We start from the raw sequence: 24,944 nt of genomic DNA on the forward strand, positions 1-24,944 counted from the left end.
AGGATCTCTGCCGCCTTCCCTCTTGTCACCCTCTCCGCGATTACGAATGTCTTTTTGGGGCTGGGGTGAGCTTGGTTGCGCCTGCTTTTCTGCGGGAGAAAAACTGGTTTGTTGCAACCTGGACCATACAGAGTTTTGTTTGCCCCTTCTTTCGTTGTTGCGCGGTGCTTCTGCTTGATGCCCTCTTTCTCTCGCTCTATCTTGGGCAATTTGTTTTTCATTTCGCGCGAAGACCCGCGATGCTTCCATTAGCTTGGCCCAAGTGGTTGGCATGCCATCTCTGCTCACAAGAGCTCTGCGGAGTTGATCACTGCGCGCACCTTGTATAAAGGCCATGCGCAAGAGTTGCTCAGTGATACCTCCAATTGCCAGAGACTCCTGATTGAAACGAGTTATGTAGTCTTCAATCGTTTCATCATTCCTGCGCACGCAGTGCATGATGTCATCAGGGTCGCGCGTGTGTCTGCGCTGCAGTACGAAGTGAGCTTGGAACTTTTCCAATAGTTCCTCGAACCCATCGATTTGCCCAGTCGGCAAGCTTTCGAACCAGACACGCGCCGCGCCCGTGAGGCAGCAAGCAAACATGTGACACCATGTTGGCATCGTCCAGCTTTCTAGGTTTCCAGTGTTGTAAAAACCTTGTAAGAAATCGTCTGGATCTGTTGTGCCGTCATATTTGCCCAAACCACTTGGCATCTTGGTTTTGTGCTGAATGGGAGCCTTCGCGATGCGCTCAGTGAATTTTGAATGCTTCACCAAGATGGCTGGCCTGTACGGCGTGGTTACGTCCACTTGCCCTCTCACTGGTGGGCTGTATGGTGTGTACAGATCCAGATCGGCTTTGGCTCCAGGCGCCATGTTCATGTGCGCGCGGAGCTGTGAGCCTCCTGCATGAGTATCTCGCGCCTTCCTCATGCTGTGCACTTCTTCATCACTAAACTCAGCGTGTTCAGTGTGAACAGAGTGACCATCTTCCGGCGCGCGCGCCCTTTTTGTTCCTTGAACGGTTTGCTTATCAAACGCGAGCCTTTGTGTTAGGTCGGCTAACTTTTTGTGTTTGACCAGCTCATTGTATTTGTCCATTAGACGTCGTTGCTCGTTTATGAGCCATTCTTTAGGGTCATTGGTTTCATCTTCTGGACCCATTGGTCCTTTTTGTTTCGCGCCGGTAAGATTTTGGAACGTGAGATCGTCTGGAGGAGTTTCAGTCTGGCTATGAGGAGTTGTGATGAAGGGATGGTTACTGGTGGTGCGCGCGGGATCACGCGGCACCCTCAGAAACTGCTGTCCCTCATTAACATCCTCACGCTCAATATCCTCCAGAACTTGATCGCTGTTACGAACACCAGAAACCATGGTAAAATTTTATTTTTTTTAGAGAACTGATGAGATTTTGTTGCCATTGTAACAGGTGATGGCGCCAATGAAGAAACGTGGATCGGCTCACTGGTAGACGATCAACTTTCCTCGGGTATGATTATGCTATTTCACCGATGGTTCTCTGGAATCTGGATTCTTCCACCTACAAAATGAACAGCACCGTAAACTTACCCCTCAGAAAGGGACAGAAGGGTCCTCTTTGGGGTAACCCTCCGGTGTGAGAATAAGAGATTGTAGGAGAAGATAATAATCTGAGAGTGAGTAAGGAATTGGAATGTATTTTCTAGCTTGTATTGCTTAATATTGCTTAATATTGCGTAATTTGGCGTACCTCTCCTTGTGGAGTTGATGTGGTATTTATAGTGCTAGGGTTTCCAATGATTGGGCTCAGACCCAATTAGGGCCTTTTTGGCCTCCTCCTATTGCTTTGCGCCACGTGTCCTTATGACACCTGGTGCTTTTTCATTGATTATTCTCTGACCCAGGTATTTTACCTGACCCATGTGCAATCACGTGGTAGCACATGGGTTTTGCTGAGTTGTCCACCTTTCATTGGTAGCTGTCAACATCAGCATATTCTTATTCCTTAAAGGATACCTTCTGGAAGGTTGTCTGACGTGCACAATCAAGGTTGTCCTTATCCTGATTTGGATAAGGACGAGGTTGATTATGTGCATGTGTGATATGCGCTTATCCTGGGGATGCGCGAGGTCTTCTCTTTATTCTCACGCGCAGATGTTTCATGCGCAGATGTGATATGCACAAGCATATGTAATATACGCCACGCGCGGATGCGCCACGCGCAGATGTGATATGCGTGAGCATGTGATATGCGCCACGCGCGGATGCGCCACGCGCAGATGTGATATGCGTGAGCATATATGGTGCGTGAGCATGTGATACGCGTGAGCATATGTGACGCGTGAGCATATGTGATGCGTGAGCATATGTGATGCGTGAGCATATGTGATATGCGCCATGCGCATAGGTTTTGGCTTTGTGCCTTCATAATATCTTGATTTCAAGCCTCTTGTCTATGTCTTGTGGGTTGACCCGCCTCGCTCGGTGTTGAGGCGGGTACATACCTCTTCAATGTTCAATTCGTTTATTAAACGAATGAATATAAGCGAAGTCCGGTCGAACGAACTATCAACAAAAAAACAAAAACAAATACAATTGAGAATGACAACCGCGTTCATCACTCATCAGATAAACCAACGGCCCAGATCTTCCCCCTATAAATACACTCCCACTCACATCTTCCTCTTCATCACAAAAACCTTTCACACCCAATATCACAATACTCCCCAGAATTTACAAGTATGCTTTTAAGAAGCTCATCAAACCCAGCACTCAATTCATGGCTGCAACACCAACAAAACCCAATATTATTACCCTCATCACCCGAACCCGACTTCATCCGCTATAAATCATCACACGACTCACCTAAAATGATATCCAGAGCCTCATCAGAGAGTGACTTAACCACTCTTTCATCTCTCTCCAAACAACGTAGAATATCCAACTCACTAAGTTGTTGTACAAATATGTTTACTTATGTGGCAGTAGAGGAGGATGTGGAGGCCGAGGAGAAGGAGTTGTTGTTTTCGAGTTCTGGGTTGGACCCAGGTGTGGTGGATGGTGGTGGTAATAATGGCCATGGGAGGATATGTGGTGGTGGTGGTGGTGGAAATTGTAATGGTAGTGATGATACTGATTTGTATTATCAGAGTATGATTGAAATGGATCCTAGTAACTCGTTGGTTCTGGTGAATTATGCTAAATATTTGAAGGAGGTATTTTATAATATCCAACCTAATTGTTAAATTAGTTATATAAATATTTTCATATTTTATTCTAAGTGTAATATTATTTTCTGACTAGATTAGTGGTGCAAACCAGCCTCGACTCGTTTTAACTTACTAGAGTTCCATCTAGGCTTGTGAGTCGTTTTTTTTTTATCTTGAGATTGGCTCGCTTATTATAAACAAATTAATTTGAATACATTTAAAATTATTTTTATATTTATTTGAGAAAAACCTTGATGAGCTGGCGTGGAAGATTGAGCTCGGCTGTGTAGTGTGAAACTAATACGTAAAAGTTCAAAAGAGTTGAAGCTTTAAAATACATTAGGCTTGTTAAGGCTCTACAAGCTTAAATGATCTTCATATACAAGGCTCGAGATCTGGCTTGATAACTAAATGAGCTTTATTTGAGGCTTGGTTTATTTCGGGCTCGATAAAGATCGGCATGTTTTAAGCTTGTTGTTGATCCAATCTCGAGTAGCTTGTGAATGGCTTGGCTCGTTGACCAGATCTAGGTAGCATAGCTGATTTCCAAGCAATTGGTTAATTGTTATGTTCGGTTAATTGTATTATATATACGATATAATTTCTGGTTTATTAGTACTAGATCCAGATACATAATATTTTTGTTAGGGTATGCAATTGCTAGCTCGGTTAGGTTATGTTTTAGTTTTCTACTGGTCCGTCGATTATTAGGGTATTTAAAGTTTAAACCATAGGTTCCTTGTTGGGTTCGGTTAAATCAGTTACTATTTAAGAGTGCTGATTGATGGTTACATTTCTGAAACAGGTGCGAGGCGATGCTATGAAAGCTGAAGAGTACTGCGGCCGAGCAATACTGGCTAACCCTAACGACGGAACTGCTTTATCAATGTACGCGGATTTGATCTGGGAGATGCAAAAGGATGCATCGCGCGCACGCAGTTACTTTGATCAAGCGGTTAAAGCTTCCCCAGACGATTGGTAAGATAAACATTTTTATAGTAATCATTAAATTCATAAATAATAGTTTCGAGTTTTGAGTTTAACAACATTTTGTAATAATGATGATACAGTTACATTATGGCTTCTTATGCTCGGTTTCTTTGGGACGCTGAAGAAGACGACGACGAAGAGGAAGAACAAGTTTCGGATTTGAATCAAGCGACAACGAGTTTTTCGCAACAGTTTCCAGTTGCTCCAATGGCTGCAGCATCATGGGGTTGAAGTATGAAGATGAATTAGATTGTGATGTTTATAATGAGAGATGTTAACTGGTTAACATTTATCACACAATTAATTGGACCATTTAGTGTTGAAAAGTAAGAAGGTGCACCAATTAATTGTTTGTTTGAACAACTTTAGCCTTGGATTGTAGTGTAAAAATAATATCTGGTGAGCATGTAGTTGTTTGGAGTTTTTGTGAATAAAATTTCTTGCAAGTATGTAGTGCACATGGAAGTGGTTGAGTGGGACATTGTGCAATGATATTGCCTCCTTTTTTTTTTCTTGTTATTGTTATTGTTAAAAATATCTGATGATGCTTATAAGTTTTTAATTTTTTTCATCAAAAAGATTTTTAGGATTTGTTGTTAAGAGTTAAACCACAATCTAAATTAACAATTTTACTAGTAAACAGATTGATGTTAAACCTAAATATACAATTAGGGGTTGCAATTTTCGACACGTCTTTGAGTATTACACGGATATTATTGTGTTTTGGGTCGTGTTTAAGTGAGGTTTGTTTGTAAATGAGTTAGCCGGTCTAACTTGACTAATTTCGATTTTAAGTTATATTTATATAAACTATTGAATTCTTTTAACTCGGTTACAACTACGGTGTCAATCAACTGTGACTCACAACTCACATCACATGTAATTAACTCGGTAAAAACTCACCCTTAACTCAAATTTAGTTGATTTGACTTGTATAAACATTCTAGCTAGGTTTAAGCTCAAGGTAGCTTGCTCATTGGCTTACTAAACCTTTTATTTCAGTACTTATATAATTTGGAGCTAATGTTAACTTGTTTTTGAGATTTATAAGATAAAATTTAAAATCATCAAAAGTAAAAGAAAGCAAGTCAACTTATCAAGCATTGAATGACCTTGAGTTGAAAACAAACTCAACTTTCATCTCGGATTGAAGATTACGAGACAAGCCAACATGTATCAAAATTTTATGAGCCCGAGCACAAGTTGATTTTGGCTTGGGTTAGCCCGACCCTTAAAAACAACCCTAATTGCAACTTTAATATAACTTGTTTACTATCTGTTTAACCATCAAATTACAACTTACCAATCCGTTTTGACCCATCAAATTATGTTAACCTGTTAGATGAACCGGTTATACAAGTTGTGTTTGGATCAGTGATCACAAGACTTTAATCATGTTCGGGTCAAGGTTGATGTTTTTAAACGAATAAATATATTTGCATTGTCTAGGTTCATCGATTTTGAATAGTCTAACACGCTAATAACCATTGAGGTATGTGGTGAGATGGTCAACCAGTAGGACCTTAATCTAGTACAACCATTGAATACAATTGCATATACCTTTATGTGTTTACTTGTATAACAAAGCATTGAATAGTCTCCCATTTTTGTAATGAGGATACATGCTAAGAATACATTAATGGTTTGGCAACTGTCAATGACATTGACATATTGAAAATAGAAGTGTGTGATTATTACATGAGGATTAAGACATGCTAGCTGTGTTTAAAAGCTTGAAAAGGAGCCTTATAATTGTCACCTAAAGTTTAAGTAGTGACCATATAATTATGGTAGACAACATTCCGGTCCATTTTCTATCATATGAAATTCACTATATTTTTTACTTATTTTTTCAATTACATAATAAAATTTTATACACTTATCATTATATTTTATCTTCAAAACACAAAACCACTTTAAAAAAATATTAAAAATTTTATACGAGGTGAACAGTAGAAACTTATATTTAACTTTCAAATATAACATTTTCTCTCTTTTCTACTCACAATCACACATAATCATAACATATAATTTACAAAACTCACTCACGTATATAGAGAGAGGGATGCTCTAATTAGTCAAGTACTCTTGTAGTCAGTGCTGTAAAAATCGCTAGTTGATAGCGATTAATGGGGATTAATTAGGACTAATCGGATCAGATTTTAATGTGTAATTTTCAGTTTTATATATATACACACATATTTTATATGTAATTTTCAGTTTTATATATTCGCATATACTTCTTGGCCGGAAATCAGCCGGAATCTCATTGAAAACTACTGAATTTGGCTGGAATCTCGTCGGAAACCGCCGATTATGGCCGGAACCTCACAAAAAACGTTGACTAAGTCCGATTGATCGCGATTTTGGCCGGATTTGACCATTGACCGTTTAATTGGCCGACTAGGCCAAAATTAAAAGTGGAGTACTTGGGACTAGCGATTAATCAACGCCTAGTTGAGATTTTTGCAACACTGCTTATAGTTAAGGTATATTTTGAAGTAATCCCACTGTGTTTTTGCATTTCCTATTCGATTTCATCATTTGTTATTGATTGTTCTTCATGAATGTTGCATTATTCATCGTTTATCAATTAGATCTAGGTGATTCCGCCATCTAGACCTTGTTTTTGACCCGTAGATGTTAGATCCCACCGTTGTATACTTGTATGGTGAGATACGTTGCCTCTTTGACCAACTCCAATGAATTGAGATTGGTAGCTTTTGGTTTGTTCTTGTAAGTAAAATATCTAATAAGCGTGTAGTCGTTTGGCGTTTTTTTGTGAAGGAAATATCTAGTGTGTATGTGATGTATATAGTATTGAGTGGGTCATTGCAAATAATGTTACTTGTTTTATTTTTATGCTTAATTGCATCCAAAAGATATTCCTAAATTGTTAGTTGAGTCTTTTATGATGAAAACATAGTCAAGTCTACTCGTTTATAAATAAATATGTGGTGTATTTGACGTCAAGCGAGACTACTTATTTTCTTTATTGCCTTTGGTAGAAAAATAAAATGATGATATTCGCATTCAAAAGATACTCACAATTTGTTAGTCGGCTTATTTGAAGAGAAAACATAATTTAAATTGACCCGTTCAAGCATTCATAAGTATCTAACCTACACATAAATTAAGTCAGAAGTTGCGAATACAATATTTTCTTTGATGTTTTTGTTATAAAAAATAAATGATGAATCTTATTCGCATCCGAAGGATTCTTCTAATAGGGTATTTTAGTTCATTTAAAATAAGATACAAGTGAAATCGATTAGCGGTTGAGACTGAAACCTCTAGCATGTACGATAATGATGTATATGGTGAGATGATCAAGGACCTAGGAACTCAATTTAGTCATAGTTGCAACATGCAATTACAATTCCATGCTACAAATTCATTAATTCTTGTGGCAATAGAGAATGACGATGGCACTTAACTTTATGATGGATTAAGACATGCTTTGTTTAAAGCCATGACAAGGAGATTCATTAGTTGGCCCACTCTCTTAAATCCTAGGGATAATATATGAACCTAGACTGATATTAATGGGTTGCTTGATGACCAGTTAGGGTTATTAGACTCCTTGTTAACTAAGTTAGTTAACATTATAATAGATACAGCCGAGATAAGGTTCATCAAGCTAGAAAAACACGAGTTATGTGTAATAGGGGTTTTGAACTATATTTTATCTATAATATATCGAGAGTTATTCAATATCTATTTTGCGTGTTTTACGTCTTGGTGAGCTATATCAATTCGTTCTTGAATTGGTATTGGAGTGGTTAAGCTCTTGGTATTTGTCGATCAAAGTAGTGATCGATAAGGAGAGATCGTTGTGCGGAAAGAAAGAGTTCTTAAATTGTTTAATTAAAAAAGAGGTGTTGAAGATCGCCAATGTTTTGAATAGGAGGAATTGGAGGAGCTAGTTCTTGTATTGAGCCAAAGGCAACACAAATTTTTTTTTGCCACGAGGAATTTTAGAGTAGAGGAATTCAAGAAAAGGAAATAAAGTACATGTTTGGTTTTGATTTATTATTATTTTTTGATATTTTCTAGTGTCGATGAAAAGAAATTTAAAAGAAAGTGGTTGGTTTTATTATTATTATTATTATTATTATTATTATTATTATTATTATTTCTTTGTTGATTGCTATTTGGGTTGGACAAGTGAGTTTAATTCAGATTTTGTATTTTATTAGGTTGAACGAGTTAGGTTTTCACTAAGGTCTGATTTATTTTATCTGTCGAGCATGGCCGATAAATCTGAACAAGCGAAGGGTAGTGTTAGTAGTAACCCGGGGACGCACCAATGTCCGATGTTGAATCCAGTAAATTATACGATTTGGGCGATGCAAACCCGGGCTACTTTTAACGTTTATGACGCGCGGGATGCCAATGACCTGGGAACGGGTGAAGATGCAAAGAAAGATAATATGGCGATTGCACTCTTGTTTCAATCAATACCCGAAGAGTAGGTTTTGCAAGTTGGCAATCTCAGTTCGGCTAAAGAGACGTGGGAAGCAATAAAGACCCGACATCTAGGCGCCGTACTCATATGGGTATGGGAAGCGAGACTCCAAACCCTATTATCGGAGGTCGATGCTTTAAAGACGAGGTATTTGAGTTCGGTTGATGACTTCGCGAGCAAGTTATTAGGAATCTTCTCTAAGGCGACATCAATGAGGTCTACAATCAAAGAAACATGGTTAGAAAGAAGTTTCTTAGTGGTTACCAAAACGATTTATTCGCCTTGATTGAGTAAACAATTGATTTGAAAACTATGGGGACGATGTTGTGGGACGTCCAAAGGCAAAGGAGCGTATATGAGACGAGGAGACCCAAATCGAAAACCAAGATAACTTAGTCTTTTCTAGAAACGAGCCTTTTTATCGGATGCGGTATACGTACAAAGGGCGATGCAAAAACCATGACGATGAGGACCAAGATGGTTGTGAAAACCGAGATAGTCAAGATCGTCTGTAAGGCCCCGGTGCCCTACTTTGGCGTTGGATTTATTCATAAACACAGTTCCAATTATCATAGTGAATTAAAACTTTTCGCGAAATAATTAAAAGTCAACCATATATTACGGAACATCCAAATCTTGTCTCAATCAATTTTCAAACTAGTCTCAAAACAAAACATGAAATAATGTAAACTCTTCTTTCCTTCAATGCCAGACCTTCTTCACATGCCATGTGTCCATCTCAAGCCAGTTGTCTCATTCTGTTTGCCTGCGTACATACTAAAAGTTAGCTACGCTGAGTGAGTTCCAGTTAATCAGGCAATATATATTACATACACATACTTTCATATACGTATCCAAGGATACACATTATATACTTAACCTTTTTACCTTTCATCATACATGCATTCATACTTTTATACTTTCATTCTTTCAAACGTTTATACTTTCATATTTTTAACTTACATTCTTAATTTAGTACATACATAATCGTTCTATGTTTTAAAGAGCATTTCGCCACACATACCTCGGATATTGTTAGGGTCCGGCGCCCTTCTTCCTTGGATATTTTTAGAGTCCGGTGCCTTTCATTCTCGTATACTATTATGGTTTGGTGCCCTTCTTTTCGTACCATACTATTGCATACCTCAGATATTATTAGGGTCCGATGCCCTTCTTTCCGTACAACCATACATAAATTCCTAAATATATATATATATATAAACATAATCTTAACCTCTTTATGTACCTACAACAATCACACATCATGCAGTTACTATATAAGTGAGTGTATTAACCTATCACATAGAGTATGCACACAACCTCGAAAACATAACAGAGAAAGAGGGCTAGAAACTCATCGGATCTTGTTTCTCTCGGAGTTAACTGTCACACCTCTTCTTAGCTGTGCACGGCTAATTGTGTAACAATTACAAGTATCAATTAATGTAACATCTTAGGTTTTTCGTATTTAAATTTGTTTATGTTTAACTCGACTCAAAATGTAATTCAGATCTTTTGAATTATTTAAATTTTGTATTTATTAGTATTTAACTTGGTTAAACTTAATTTATATTTTCTTAACTGTCAAACTCGTCAAACAAATCTTAAAAACCCTTAAAATCGCTTAAAACGGCTAAAAAGTCGCATTTATAAAAGTACAAAGACTATTTAGACCCAAATCCCGAAACTTACATTCCAAGATAAGTTAAATAATATTATAACATGTCCATATTCTTACATCTAATATTAAAAACTAATTTTAACTATTAATTGGTTCGATTTTGTTATAATAAGCTTATTCGATTTCCATAAACAAACAATTACCTAATAAACGATTTTGGGATGTTTTAATTAACCAAAACTGTCACAGCCCAACTTAGGGCCTAGGTGTGTGACCAATAGCTGGTACCTGTTTTATGAATATATCAGAGTTTAAGGTTGTAAAGCAGAAGTTATGATTAAAATATTAATATATTCCAAAAGACGGGAATTAAACACCCGTTAGTTTGTTACAAAAGAGTTGAAGTTATAAACCATAATTTACAATATTTTAATAATAAAACTTCATGAGCCATCAGATCGTCTAACGGCTAGAATCCACTCCAAACATCTATTCTTGATTACCTGTAAAACTGTTTATAAAATACGTCAGCAACACATGCTGGTGAACATGCTGACGCTAAATCATTTATGAAAACATTTAGTTCATACTCGAAACAATCAGCGGCCTTCTAGACCGGAGTACCAATTATATCACATTAGCCCAGCCCTCACAGCCCTATAGACTGGCTTAATGAGACGAGGACCTGGTACCACACATCGTGGGGTATGTCTATCCTATGCCCACATATGTAAGGATCCAAACACAAGTGTAACTAGCCCAATTACCAGCAGATACTAAAGTTTTAGGGATACATTATTCCATGTAAACTTTGGTGTCTGGGTAAATGACTCGATTAAAGAGTTTTATAGTTATGTGCGTATTCACCTTTGTTTTGATCAGCGCTTTCATTGATTTTGTTTTGAAGTTACCTCAGACCTATGGTACGAGAATAACCCAGTATAAATACTAGATCAACGATCTAGCTTTAAACCTTTAGTCTATTTGCATAATCATTACCTTGATAATTATTTCTTTATACTTGGACCTTTAGTCCAAAACATTCATTAATAAAACACTACGTATCTTCTTCTTGAAGAAACGTATATACTAAGTTTCTTCTTTGTTAAGAAACATTATAAATCTTTATAATTATAAAGAAATAATATTTTATCTATACCCTTGTTCTATAAAAACTATATTTCACTTTACTATCTCATCAAAGTATAAACTATACCCCCGACTAGGGTCTAAGCCATATATAATAAAATAATCGGACAGTACCCCTACCTTGTATGGTTATCTTATGGGAAATTCCTAAGATTGACACGAGCAACACTTCTACTTGTCGGCGGTAATCGAGAATACAAACAAACAAAGGTTTGACACTTGCATGTACTTCTAGAAACGAATCATCGAAACGTCGGGATCGAGGCACGATTATCGAGACAAGTGATAGTGAAGTGGGATTTTGGAATGCCTAATGCAGAGCCCGACAACCCTATTTATAGGGCTGAGATTGTGACCCATCGCGATACGCGATGGGTTAAAAAGATATCCATCGCGTAGCGCGATGAAGCGCTTAACCGCCACCTAATATAATATTATATCACGTATCGCGATGGAACTTTAGGTTCGGCCATCGCGTATCGCAACGCCGCCCACTAGGCCTGATTGGTCACCTAGTAAACCTACCACGTGTTGCCACGTGGCTGGTCACGTGTCACGATCACTTCGCCTGTATCGCGATGACCCAAAAGGTTGGGCGATCGCGACATCGCCCATCATGGGGCAATGTGATGTACCCCATCGCATGTCGTGATGGGTTATTCCTTTGATCCATCACGCATCACGATGGGTCTTGAAATCAATAATTTTCACTTTAGTCCTTGAACTTTCATATCATGTCATTCCTGGTCTCACTTCCACTTTCCAAAAACAATAAAGCGACTCTCAAGCGGCTCGCGGCAATGCGAGCGAAGTGCAAAGTGCGCCATCCGCTACGTTGCGCCCAACGCCCTTCGTAGCCGCCGTCGCCTTCGCCTTCGCCATCGCCCTCGTCCTCACCCGAGCCCGTGCCCGTGCGCGTCGGGTGCTCCGCTCCCTCCGCTAGGACCATTTGGTTCATGCTATGCATAAAAGAATATTACTATGGAAACTCCATCTCTTATAAAGAGATTCCAAAATTATCCCACTTTCCATGTGGGATGGAATTTATTTTCATTATTATACCCGTGGAAGGAATTCCAATTTCTTCCTCCTTTCCATGTGGGATGAAATCATTTCCTCTATTTCTTTAATATGAATTCTTCTAACCTAATATAATCCATATATATTATTTCTTTACCATATTTATTATTAAATTATTTTTGGGTCCTTCTACTTTTAAAGTTGACATTTTAACCCAAAAATAAATATGGTATTTTTCGAGATGTTACATCCTCCCCACCTTGGAATGAATCTCGTACTCGAGATTCGTTAAAATAGGTGCAAGTATTTCTTTCTCAACTCATATTGCAATTCCCAAGTAAATTCTGATTCTCTTCGAGAATTACATCTTATTTTGACTAACTTCAGTTTTCGCCTTTTAAGATTCTTAACTTTAAAATATTCAACTTGTAGAGGTTGTTATACAAATTTCATATTCTCGTTGATTTCAACATCTCTTAAAGGCATAGATAAAGCTTCATCAGCCAGACACTTACGTAGGTTGGAAACATGGAACACGTCGTGTATTCTTTACATTTCTTCGGGAAAACATAAGCGATAAGCTATAGTGCCGATTCACTCAAGCACTTCGAAGGGTCCAACAAAACGTAGACTTAGTTTTCCTTTCTTTTCGAATCAGAGAACACCTTTCCAAGGTGATACCTTCAATAACACTTTTATCGCCTACTTGAAATTCCAACGGCTTACGACGAATCAGCATAACTCTTTTGTCGATCTCTAGCCATCTTAAGTCACTCACATATTTGTAACACTTTATCCGTGGTTTCTTGGACTATTTCGGGTCCAGAAATTTAGTTATTTCCAATTTCAGACCAACGTACCGGTGTTCGACATTTTCGTCCATACAAAGCTTCGAACAGTGCGGTTTGAATACTTGTGTGATAACTATTGTTATACGAGAATTCCATTAGGGGAAGATGGCCGTCCCAGTTTCCTCCTAACTCGATCACACAAGCTTGAAGCATATCTTCAAGCATTTGAATTGTTCTTTCGCTCTGCCCATCAGTTTGAGGATGATAAGCAGTGCTTAGATATAATTGAGTTCTTAACGCTTTTTGGAAACTATACCAAAAATGAGATGCAAATCTACTATCTCGATCGGATATGATAGATAATGGCACACCATGTAATGATACGATGTTGTTTACATATATTCGTGTCAATCTATCCATAGAGTAAGATTCGTTGATAGGTAAGAAATGAGCGGATTTGGTTAACCTATCGATGATAACCCATATTGCATTATGTTGACGAGTGGTCTTTGGAAGTTTTGTTATAAAGTCCATGGTTATCATTTCCCATTTCCAAACGGGAAGTTCGGGTTTTTGAAACACACCCAAAGGCTTTTGGTGCTCGGCTTCTACTTGTAAACATGTTAGGCATTTAGCTACATTCAGAGCAATGCCTTTCTTCATTCCATTCCACCAGTAGTTAGACTTGAGATTTTGATACATTTTGTCATTACCGGGGTGCATCATGTATTTGGATTTATGGACTTCACTCATTATCTTTTCACGTAACTCTCCAATGATCGGTACCCAAATCTTGTTTCCAAGTCTGAGTATACTGTCATCACCTTTGACTAACGAGTCAATGGTGCCATTACGCTTTTGTTCAGAGATGTTGTTTTCTTCAATGGCTTGCTCTTGAGATTTCTTAATTTGCTCGATTAGATCTATTTGAAGTTCTAATACTAAAGCTCGAACCCTTTTGGATTTCTCTTGTTCCTTTCGGCTTAATGTGTCAACCACCACATTGGTTTTACCCTCATGATAAATGATTTCGCAGTCATAATCATTTAGGGTTTTTCTTTGCATTAATACACAACCCAAACCCGAATGGGATGCGTCACTAAATACAACGAAATCTTTCGTACCTTCTGGCAAGGCCGGTATAGGTGCGCTAGTAAGCTTTTGTTTGATCAAATCAAATGCTTCTTGTTGTTTAGTTCCCCTTCATACTTGATATTCTTTCGAGTTAACGAAGTTAGGGGAACGGCTATACGTGAGAAATTTTCAATGAATCTTCGATAGTATCCCGCCAAACCTAAGAAACTTCGGATTTCGGTTGGCGATTTCAGAATTTCCCACTTAGCTATCACTTCAATTTTGGTAGGGTCTACTTGAATTCCTTTGGCATTAACCACATGACCAAGACATTGTACTTCATGAAGCTAGAATCCGCACTTTGAAAACCTAGCATATAATTTCTCGTTCCTAATATTTCAATTAAGATACTAAGGTGCACTTTGTGATCTTCTTCCAGTTTAGAACAAATAAGTATATCGTCAATGGATAAGATTACAAATTTATCTAAATATGGTTGGTAAATTCTGTTCATCATATACATGAAAGCGGCTGGGGCATTAGTGTGTCCGAATAGCATCACGATGAACTCATAATGTCCATACCTTGTGAAAAATGCCATCTTCGAAATGTCTTCTTCTTGAACCTTCAATTGATGATAACCCGAACGTAAGTCTATTTTGGGAAAGTAGCTCGCTCCTTGAAATTGATCAAATAGGTCGTCAATTCTAGGTAGCAGATATCGATTCTTAATAGTTACTTTGTTCAAGGCTCTATAATCAATACACATTCTCATGGATCCGTCCTTCTTGACAAATAATATCGGATCTCTCCAAGGCGATGAACTTGGACGAATGAATCCTTTCTCCAGCAGCTCATCCAATTGTTTCTTGTCACACTCCAAACTACGGCCTAGGAGTATGACACATATGTTGGTACCACAGTTGTAAATAAATCAGAGTTACGTTCAATTAGCGGAAGACTTATAAACATGTGGATTTAACTTATAAATATTTACATACAAAAGACGGGATATAAAAAGTTTCCTATTTAGTGTTTAAAAGATTACTTGTTTTATAATTAGAAAACCTCCATTCGTTTTAATAAGTTAAACAAAAGATCCGACCCATCGCATATCTTAAAGCACTTCGTTCCTCCAAGTGCTATCCTTGTTCACCTGCAAAATGTAAATAAAATACATCAGCAACGAATGCTGGTGAATATGCTGACGCTAAAATATTTTCTTTTACTTTATTACCCCTCGAGACTATGCCTGCCTCGGCCCATCGTGGCTTAGGAATTATAAAGTTAAAACAACACATTTATAAACTCGAGTCTCTACACTAGTTCACCTCAGCAAACACCGCAGCGTTCGACTTAGTTAAGTACCCGTAAGTATACACATGGTCGTGCTTCCCGCAGGAAAGCGTCCTACGACCAGGTGTGGTGCGATGTGCCCACCGCGTACTACCACATATGTAAGGATCCAGACAAACGTATACTACAGCCTGAGGGCTAGGCTTATACTCTTATTTATAATGGTTTTAGGAACACGCAGTCCCTTGTAAAATCATTTTCATATAACACGTTTGACTTGTTTAAAAACAATTTCGTAAAAGTTTGGGGGCGTATTCACCTTTTCACTTTGGGATCGGCTTCAAACACCGTCCGAGGGTCTTTCCCTTGCTATCACGAGTATAACCATTTGTTAGTCGCATATATAATCCGGCTTAAGAAATTTAGTCTAATTTTATATTCTTTACCTCGATGAACCTTTAGTTCAAAATCTCTTTTACTTAAAAACCTTTAGTTTTAAAAGTAATGTATAAACCTTTAGTTTATTTATAAAACCCGACGTTTCTTCTTCTCTAAGAAATGTATTCTTTTCTTTTTATTATTTAAGAATATTTATTTATTCGTTAAATAATATTTATAACAAAGAATATACATATATAATTACACACATATATACATATTTATAATTCTATCTTTTATTCTTTCTTTGTTACGTTTTCTTTTCTTTTCTTTTATCGAGGTATCGAGTATAATGACATGTGTGAATATATATATAAAAAATATAAATAAAAGTTCCACACAAATCGGGTTTTAAAATAGGTTTTCACCTACAACTAAACCACACACGAAAGGCAAGTGTACCTATCGTTTGTAATAAAGTGTCGGTAAGAACCGAGTATCAATCCATGGACACGGCAACTTTCTAGTACTAAATCTTAGTAAATGACCAACCGAACAAATAAATATTGATTTGAATATTTAACTAATTAAAATAGCATACAATGAAAATAAGCAAGTAAAAACACAAGAACACAATCAATCCAACAAACTACCTAGACATGAATCCACTCTACTAATATGATAAAATTGCAATAATATGGTAAAACATCATGAATCTAAACATAAATACTAGATTACAATAAAGCAACATAATACTAGCAAATAATCATCATGATGGGTTTTCAATCAAGAGATAAACATAGACTAACTTGTTTGTCAAAACAACAAAGTCTCATAATCAAAGGAAAGCTAGCATGAACAACATTCTAACCACCTCAGATTACTCTAAAGTAGCCAAATTCATGAAATTAATATAAACTTATGAAATTTAACTAGCAAGTCATCACCAAGTCAAGAATCATAACAACACTCATCAATTTTCCAATATTAAGTGTAGGGTTTCATACTCATCAATAATTATATAACCAAGTTAATTTTTACTAGTCATTCCTAACTTAGTAATGTAAACAAAGATTTCATGAACATTCAAAGTTTACAAACAAACATCTAGAACATAGTTTTCCAACATGAATGCCTAAACATTTGCAAAACTAACAAGGTTATGTAACATAACAAGCATGAACACCATCAATATCAACTTATAAATTCAACCATATTCTTGAAAGAAAACCACTTTACCAAAATCATGCATAGATAATATATCACATTAATAAGAGTTTCAACATTGTCTAGATAGCAAAAGTAATTAGCCCATAAGGCTTAATACAACTACAATCAAACTAGAAATAAGCTTACAAAACATGTTCAAGAACAAAGGAATGAAAACTAAGATCAAGCAAGGATTGAAGAATGGAATGATGGATCTTGAGGATGGTGGAAGCCTCCAAGAACCCCCTAAAAATGCTGCACTTGGTTGAGAGAAAATCCCCAAGACTCCACACACCAAAATGAAGTGAAAATAAGTGTTTATAAGCTTCTGGACAAAGTGCACGGTCATGCACAAAAAGTGGCATGGTCGTGCACTATTTTGGGTAAGCCAAACTTTCACTTTCGGATGCTCAGAGTTGCAGGTTCCAAAAAGGTGCATGGTCACGCACAAAAAGGGCATGGTCGTGCATTTCTGGCACTAGCTAGTGCACTTTCAAAGTTGGTGTGTCTTGTCCTCGGCATCGGATAGTGCATGGGCTCGTGCCCTCAGGAGTGCACGGTGGTGCACAAAAAGTGCATGATGGTGAAGTTTCACTTTTGGCACGATAGTAGATGTGCACGAGTTCCAATAAAGGTGCACGCCCGTGCAATAAAAGCGCATGATGGTGCAGTTTGGTCAGCATGGTCATACACTTCCTTAGCATGGTCATACACTTTCTTAACATGGTCATGCACTTTTGGCAGATTCTTGATTTTTGACCGAAAAGCGCCATCTTTTCGTCGTTTCTTTGTCAGGCGGGTGCCCGGACCTGCAAATTCAAAAATAAATCAATTAAGTACTAAATATAACGAATTTGCATGGATTTTTACCAAAATAAGAGGATAATTTGATGCTAAAATGTGTACACTTTGTGTTACATCAAACATCCCCACACTTGAACTTTGCTTTTCCTCAAGTAAATGAAACAAACTCCACAAAAATAAAAATAACCCGCAAGCAATAATCATTCAAAGTTTTTAAAAGATTTACAAGCAAACACTATTGATGTTTCCAAACAAGCCTATTAAAAATGAAGACATAGTCTAAAGAACATTACATTTGTTGTCATCACATTCCCACCTTGCAAACCTCACAATGTTCACTCACACACTCGGCTATATTTAGTGATCATACATGTAATATTGTATGTTGAGAACACTCGATGCCAAGACAATGACCAAACAAAGCATAGGCTTGTTTAAGGCTCAAATCTAAACGACACATACATAGCATAAAATATGAGTACTTGAGGGTTGTAATTTGGCTTAGGGTTAGGGTGAGGAATTTTTGGGAAAAGTGGCTAAAAAGGCTAAAAAATCCGGAACTAAGCTAGCTAAAAATAAAAACTAACTAAACCAAGTGGTCTAAACGAACCGAGAGCTAACGAACCAAAAATTGCTCTTTGAAATCAAACTTCATCAATATAGGATGAACTATATTTCTTATTCTTTTCTTGCAACACTTTTTTTTTCTTTTCTTTTTTTTTCTTTTTCTTTTTTTGTCTTTTTCTTTTTTTTTTTTGTTTTTTTTTGATAAAAACTATACAAATGAATACAACCTAATAAAACACTTTAGGAGATAGCATTGTGCTTCTAATATTCCCAAGTGATAAAATACATGAAAATGAAATGAAAAACAAACTAACTTAGCCGAACCATATTTCTAACCAAAAATGGGTGAAATAAAAGGCTTTATGGCTAAGTGGGCGATAAAAATAGGGCGAAAAAGAAAAACACGGGAAAAGGCTAAACATGGGCTACTAGGGGAATAATGTGGGTAAGGGAAATATAAGTGAAAAATGGCTAGACATGGGTTTATCCAAAATTACTCAAATGGTTTATACTATGTATGTGTATATTGTTTGAAATGCATGCCAAAAACAAGTTCTACTTTGCAATAATCACCCGGCTCACTCAATTGCCCGCAAAAACATGAGCAAAAACAACTGACTAGGCTAACTCACGGAAACCGGCGGAATGAGTAATTTTTGCAAAGTAAGAATGTGAATCTTTTTGTTTGTCATGTTTAAAGCTATGTCTTTTTAAAGATTTTCGGCTTGAATGTCTTAAAAGATTTGTGCTTTAGGAAAATGCAATTAAAGTTTGAATTAAAAATTGCTTAATGGTTATTATTTGTTACAAATATTTATTTAGGAGTTCTGCAAAAAAAAATATTAAATTTTAGACAAACAAAGTTCAAATTCCCTCCCCACACTTGAATTGTACAATGCCCTCGTTGTACAACAAAAAACTATAAAAGTAAGTGCAAAAGAGAGAACATAGAAACTCCCATGAAATCCAGAAATCTGCCAAAACCAATGACCCGGCAACGCGTGAAAGCATCCAAAACCAAAGAAACCAAAACATGCCACTGACATACTAAAAAACACATTATAAACCCATCATATATAATAAAAGCATCCAACAAACATCATCCCAAAACCAACATAATCCAAACCATCAATATATAGTTTACAACAAAACAAAGTACTTAAAAAACACACAAATGGGTTGTAACGACGAGGGAAAACGGTGCAACCCTACATACTACCATAACCAAAACACATGAAAATCCTAAACATGCTACATTTCGCAATAGTCGATAGCTAGACTCATAACCCCTTATTAACGGGTGGCTCTTTGATATTGAAAATTGTTATACGACCCGTTTAGTTTGATGAGGTTACCATGGTTTTGTAAGAAATTGATGATAAACATAAAAAGTGTTTTAGAAAAAATAAATAGACGGGTCATGCCACCAACACTTAAATTTACCCGGACCAAACCTGATACAATTTATGTAGTGAAGAAGGCGATCATCTCGGCATTCCTTTATACTTTTGATGTGTTCATATGACCATTGACACGCCTTGAACTGTGGTTGGTCTGGCTTTCTCCATGCCCTCTCCCGTGGTGTTTTTGATTTGGGTGGCGATCCACCATCATGCTTATCCATGGTCGGACATTCTTTATTGCAAGGTAGTGAATCGGATGTCACCATAGTCATGGGTTTGTTGGTGAACCTACTCACTTGCAAATTTTCTTCTTGGTGTGGTGCTTTGTTGACTTCCACGGTTGGTTTTCCAAATAATAATGCTTCCAATTCATTAAGATCATCAACCGGGTCGAACTCTTCTTCATTCACTTCCATGAGCGGTATACCTGACAATTCATCCCCAAACTCGTCTTCCCATGATGGAATAATACGAACCGGAGGTGGGACTTTTGCGGTACTTTGTGGGCTTGAGAATTGCACTTTGTCCATTATGGTCTCCGGTTCTTAAGTATGCTCCAACACAACAATGGATAAGGGTTGTGGTGCTTTAATTTCATCCTCATCATCCCAAGATATATTGTCATTCGTGTAGCAAGGCAAACTCTCTCGTCGATGGTTAGCACAAAGTTCATTGATAACAACACTTTGGGCCTCTAATCTGCGGAGCTGTTCCTCGGATTCATGAGTATCGAGTATCGGTATCGGTATCCCAATATCTTGCATGCCTTTTTCGAGCATCGCGTCCCAACATTTCATTCTTTATGCTCAATACTCTAGAAATCCTGTGCTAAGATCGAGTTGGGAAGGTGGTATGTTGGTACCCTCAAATGGTTGTGAATAAGGGTAAGGTTCTTTATTAAAATTGGTGGGACACCCAGGTGAGTAATAACAATCATGTGTGTGATGGGGTTCCCCACATATTTCGCACCAAACCTCCATTTGATAATTCCCGTCATCATAATTGTATCCTTCACAATAATCTCCATAATAGTGCTGCTCCATTGGTATCACTACGAGGAACACTCAAACAGAAAGGATCACGGGCACCAAATATACATAAAGAAAAATAAAGTAAATAATGAATAAAGCAAAATATATAAAAATAAAAAAATAAAAAAAATAACACATACACAAAGTTGTAACACCCCGTTTTCTGATTTCGGTTAATAAACGAAATATGAGTTATTATGAGTCGGGCTAGTGTTGGGTAAATGGATATGAGTTATGATTTGGGTTATGAAAGAAAGAAGGAAAGACCATGGGCTTAAGCCATGATAAATAATTATATAAACCATTAATCACCCATTTAATTCATTTTACAAAAACACACACTTAAGCTCTCTCTCTCTAGCCGAAATATAGAAGAGAAAACCGATCCCGACCCAAGGTATGATAATATTTTGTTGTATGAGCTTAAACCCGTTAGATATAGTCACGAAATGACGAGCCGACACCGTTAAACCGTTAATGTCACGAGATCCGGGTGGAATCGGGTATAAAGCGATCCAAAGATGAGCTTAGGGATCACCCTAGCACAGATCTGGATCGAACGGGGCGAAAAACGGTGAAAAACGAGTTAAAGGCGAATCCGCGGTTTTCCGGCGACGGCGCCGGAAAAGTTAATACGAGGTAGATAATGTCAGGGAATGTTCTGATATTCCCTGACCTAACCTAATTCGCTAACGGGAATTTAGCGAATCAAGGGTGATTACTGATTCGTCTTAGGAAGCATAACGAACTAGCCCTACTTCGTGTCCGGTTCGATAAAGGAAGGGGTAACGAATTACCCTTGATTCGTATAGCCAGTTCGTTAGCAGAAGATAACGAATTAGAAGGACCGAAGTTAGCCGTGCCCAACTGAAGAAAGGAATAAGTATTAACGGTGAACGTAACCGACTTCAGGTGAGTTTCTAGCCCCTTTCTTTGTTATGTTTTCGGGGCTGTGTGCATACTCGATGTGATTAGTTAATACACTTACCTTAAGTGGTAAGTGTATGCCTTATATGATTATGTATAAATGATTGCTTGTCTGTACGTGAACGATCTTTGGATATTGCATATACCGTCGGGTGATCGTTGAAAATATGAATGATATGTATATAAGGTATGAATGATTGATTGTCGATACGTGAACGATCTTCGGATATTGCACGTACTGTCAAGGTATAATGCTATGTATAATGCACGAATGATATGTATGCATGTTATGAATGAATGTAAGAGATAGTCAGGTACAGAGGAAAGGGACTGAGCCCTAATAATACTCAAGGTAGACAGGGACCGGACCCTAATAATATCTGCGGCAGAAAAGGGACCGAGCCCTTTATAAATCTTGAGGCAGAAAGGGACTGAGCCCTAATAATACTCAAGGCGGAAAAGGGACCGGACCCTAATAATATCTGAGGTAGAAAAAGGGACCGGGCCCTAATAATATCCGAGGCATAATAGAATAACGTAAAGTAGAATTTAGAATAAAGTATGAAGGTAAGTATGTATATTATGAACAAATTACGAAAGTATAAAGTACGTATGGAAGTACGTAGTTATGAATGTATTGAATGTTGTATGATCAACTAGAACTCACTCAGCGTAGCTAACTTTTAGTATGCACGCAGGCTAATCGACGGAGGAAGTTGGCTTGAGGAAGACACATGACAGGGTCCGAAGTGGCTGGCATCTGGAGATTTGTCGTGATGTTTGAAATACTATGTTTTATGTATGTTTTTGAAAGACAAGTTATGGATGTTTGTAATGAATGGTTGGCTTTTATATTATTCCGCGAAAGTTTTTATTAACTCTGATATTTAGAACCGCGTTTATGAGTAAATCCAACGTCCAAAGTAGAATGATGAATGAAGGTTTGCGTAATAGCTAAATAAGGAATGTATGAATGCTAGCTTAATTGCTAGGGATAGGGGTATGTGATGGTATGAACTGTTTGATTGTCTAACTGTTAGAGTAGAATTAGCACAAATAGACTCATAAGAGGAAGTGAATAGGACATGGAAAGTAACGTGAGCAGCTAATCACAGCTGGCCACTGTTATTACCTGTTAGCCTTACTATCCTTGTACTAAATGGTTCTTTAAGTGATGACGTTTGTGTTTCCTTATAGAATAAGAATGGATGGAGCTAAGAAAGCTGCTGGAAAAGGAGGACGTACAAGACGTCGTGGTAGGCCACGTGTTGTCCGAGAACCGTCAGTAGGAGCAGCTACTAACAATGAGGGAGAAGGAAGTGCAGCTGGCCGAAATCCGAGTAACAACGAGGGGTATCAACTTGACCCTGCTGTTCAAGCTGTCATTGCTCAAGCGGTAGCAGCCGCTGCGAAGAACTGGAATGCTGAAGGTCTGCTGGAGGCCGTGAAAGAACCGCTGAAAGGGAGGAAGGAGATGGTAAGAAAAATGATGAAGGTGAAGGGGAAGAATCAAGCGTGGTTAAGTCAGTGAAGGTTGATGACAAGAAAAGTGGCCGAGGTGGGTGCAACTATAAGTCCTTCAAGGGTTGTGACCCGCCGAAGCTGACAGGCTTGGGAGACGCAATCGCTACTCTTCAATGGATAACTACTTTGGACAAGGTTATCCGCATTAGCAAGTGCCGTCCCGATCAAGCTGTGGGGTATGCTACCCAATCTTTTGGTGAGGAGGCAATGTACTGGTGGAAGTCGGTTGAGCAGATGAAGAGTCGAGAAGAGATCAAGGCTTTGAGATGAGATGATCTGTAGGAATTGGTGATGAAGAAGTTTGTGCGGATGCAGAAGTTGAGAGGGTTGAAATGAAGTTCTTGAGCCTAAAGGCGGGTGAGATGACACACCGCGAAACACCACTGAATTCAACCGCATGTCTAGGTTGGTGCCAGACATGGTGAACACTGAAGCCAAGCGAATCAAGTGTTACCTTAGGGGACTACCACAGAAGGTTCGCGTCTTGGTCAAGGCTGGTAGACCGGGTGCTTTTGATTCTGCTGTAGAACTCGCAGAAATGGTTTATGACGACTTTTCAGCAGATGATGTGATGGTGGAAGAGAAAAAGGATAAGAAATGGGTCGCTCCTGTCAAGCGCCCAGGTACTCAGTTATGGAACCCTAGGGACAAGAGGCAGAGAGTATGGGAGAAAAAGTCGTGTAAGACTTGTGGCAAGGCACACGGTGGCGTGTGCAGGTGGAGTAAAGGTTCAGACATTTGTTATAAGTGTGGGAAGAGTCATGCTGGTGAGTGCAAGTTTGGTACGAACGCTTGTTACAAGTGTGGGAAGATGGGGCATTACGCTCCAGGGCGTACTGCAAAACCCGCATGTTACAAGTGCGGTAAGACGGGTCACTTTGCGAGAGAGTGCACCGATGGTGAGGCTGGAGGTAGTGGAAAGAAAGATGCTGATCAAGCGAGGCCGAGGACTAGAGCCTACATGCTGACCCAGGAACAAGCTAGGCAGATTCCTGATGTTGTGACTGGTACGTTCTTAGTAAACGGTATTTCTGCTTCAGTATTATTTGATTCGGGTGCAAATAGGAGTTTTGTAGCCACGAAATTTAGTAAGCTAGCTAAAATGAAATGTTGCCGAGTGTCTGAAACCTTCATTGTAGAAACCGCTAGTGACACCTCGGTGAAAATAACGAAAATGGTTAAGAATTTTAAGATGGAATTAGAGGGACATGAGTTCCCTGTTACTTTGTATGTTGTGACCTTAGGAGAGTTCGATGTAGTTTTAGGGATGGATTGGTTGTCTGAATACGAAGCTCAGATAGTATGTAAGAGTAGGAAAATAAAGCTAAAGTCCTTGGATGGTAGTGCCGTGACAGTTTATGGCGACAAGGAGAGTTCAGGGTTTAACGTCATTTCGATGATAAAAGTCGAAGGGTTATTAAGGCGAGGGTGCGGTGCCTACCTGGCGTATGTTGTCAACGCTACGGCCGAGACGAAAGAAATGAAAGATGTTCCTATTGTGTGCGACTACCCAGAAGTATTC

The 24,944-nt window shown here is 38.2% G+C and overlaps 1 protein-coding gene across 1 annotated transcript; it reads left to right on the forward strand.

The window, feature by feature from the left end:
- The first annotated feature begins 2,676 nt into the window (after positions 1-2,676).
- On the forward strand, positions 2,677-4,576 carry LOC143586338 (uncharacterized). Its single transcript, XM_077067904.1, has 3 exons — positions 2,677-3,176; positions 3,976-4,148; positions 4,241-4,576. Exons 1-3 carry the CDS (start codon positions 2,703-2,705, stop codon positions 4,389-4,391), a joined length of 798 nt encoding a protein of 265 aa, XP_076924019.1. The 5' UTR covers positions 2,677-2,702; the 3' UTR covers positions 4,392-4,576.
- The last annotated feature ends 20,368 nt before the right edge of the window (positions 4,577-24,944 follow it).

The sequence above is a fragment of the Bidens hawaiensis genome, unplaced genomic scaffold, assembly GCF_021521415.1.
Source record: "Bidens hawaiensis isolate Kalapana, Puna unplaced genomic scaffold, B.hawaiensis_p1.1 tig00034612_1, whole genome shotgun sequence".
NCBI lineage: Eukaryota > Viridiplantae > Streptophyta > Magnoliopsida > Asterales > Asteraceae > Bidens > Bidens hawaiensis.

Bases quoted from the DNA above. Each gene is read 5' to 3' on its own strand.
- LOC143586338 (XM_077067904.1), top strand. From the start codon at position 2,703: ATGCTTTTAAGAAGCTCATCAAACCCAGCACTCAATTCATGGCTGCAA. The intron at 3,177-3,975 runs GTATTTTATAAT...TTTCTGAAACAG, and splicing joins ATGCTAAATATTTGAAGGAG to GTGCGAGGCGATGCTATGAA. The intron at 4,149-4,240 runs GTAAGATAAACA...ATGATGATACAG, and splicing joins AAAGCTTCCCCAGACGATTG to TTACATTATGGCTTCTTATG.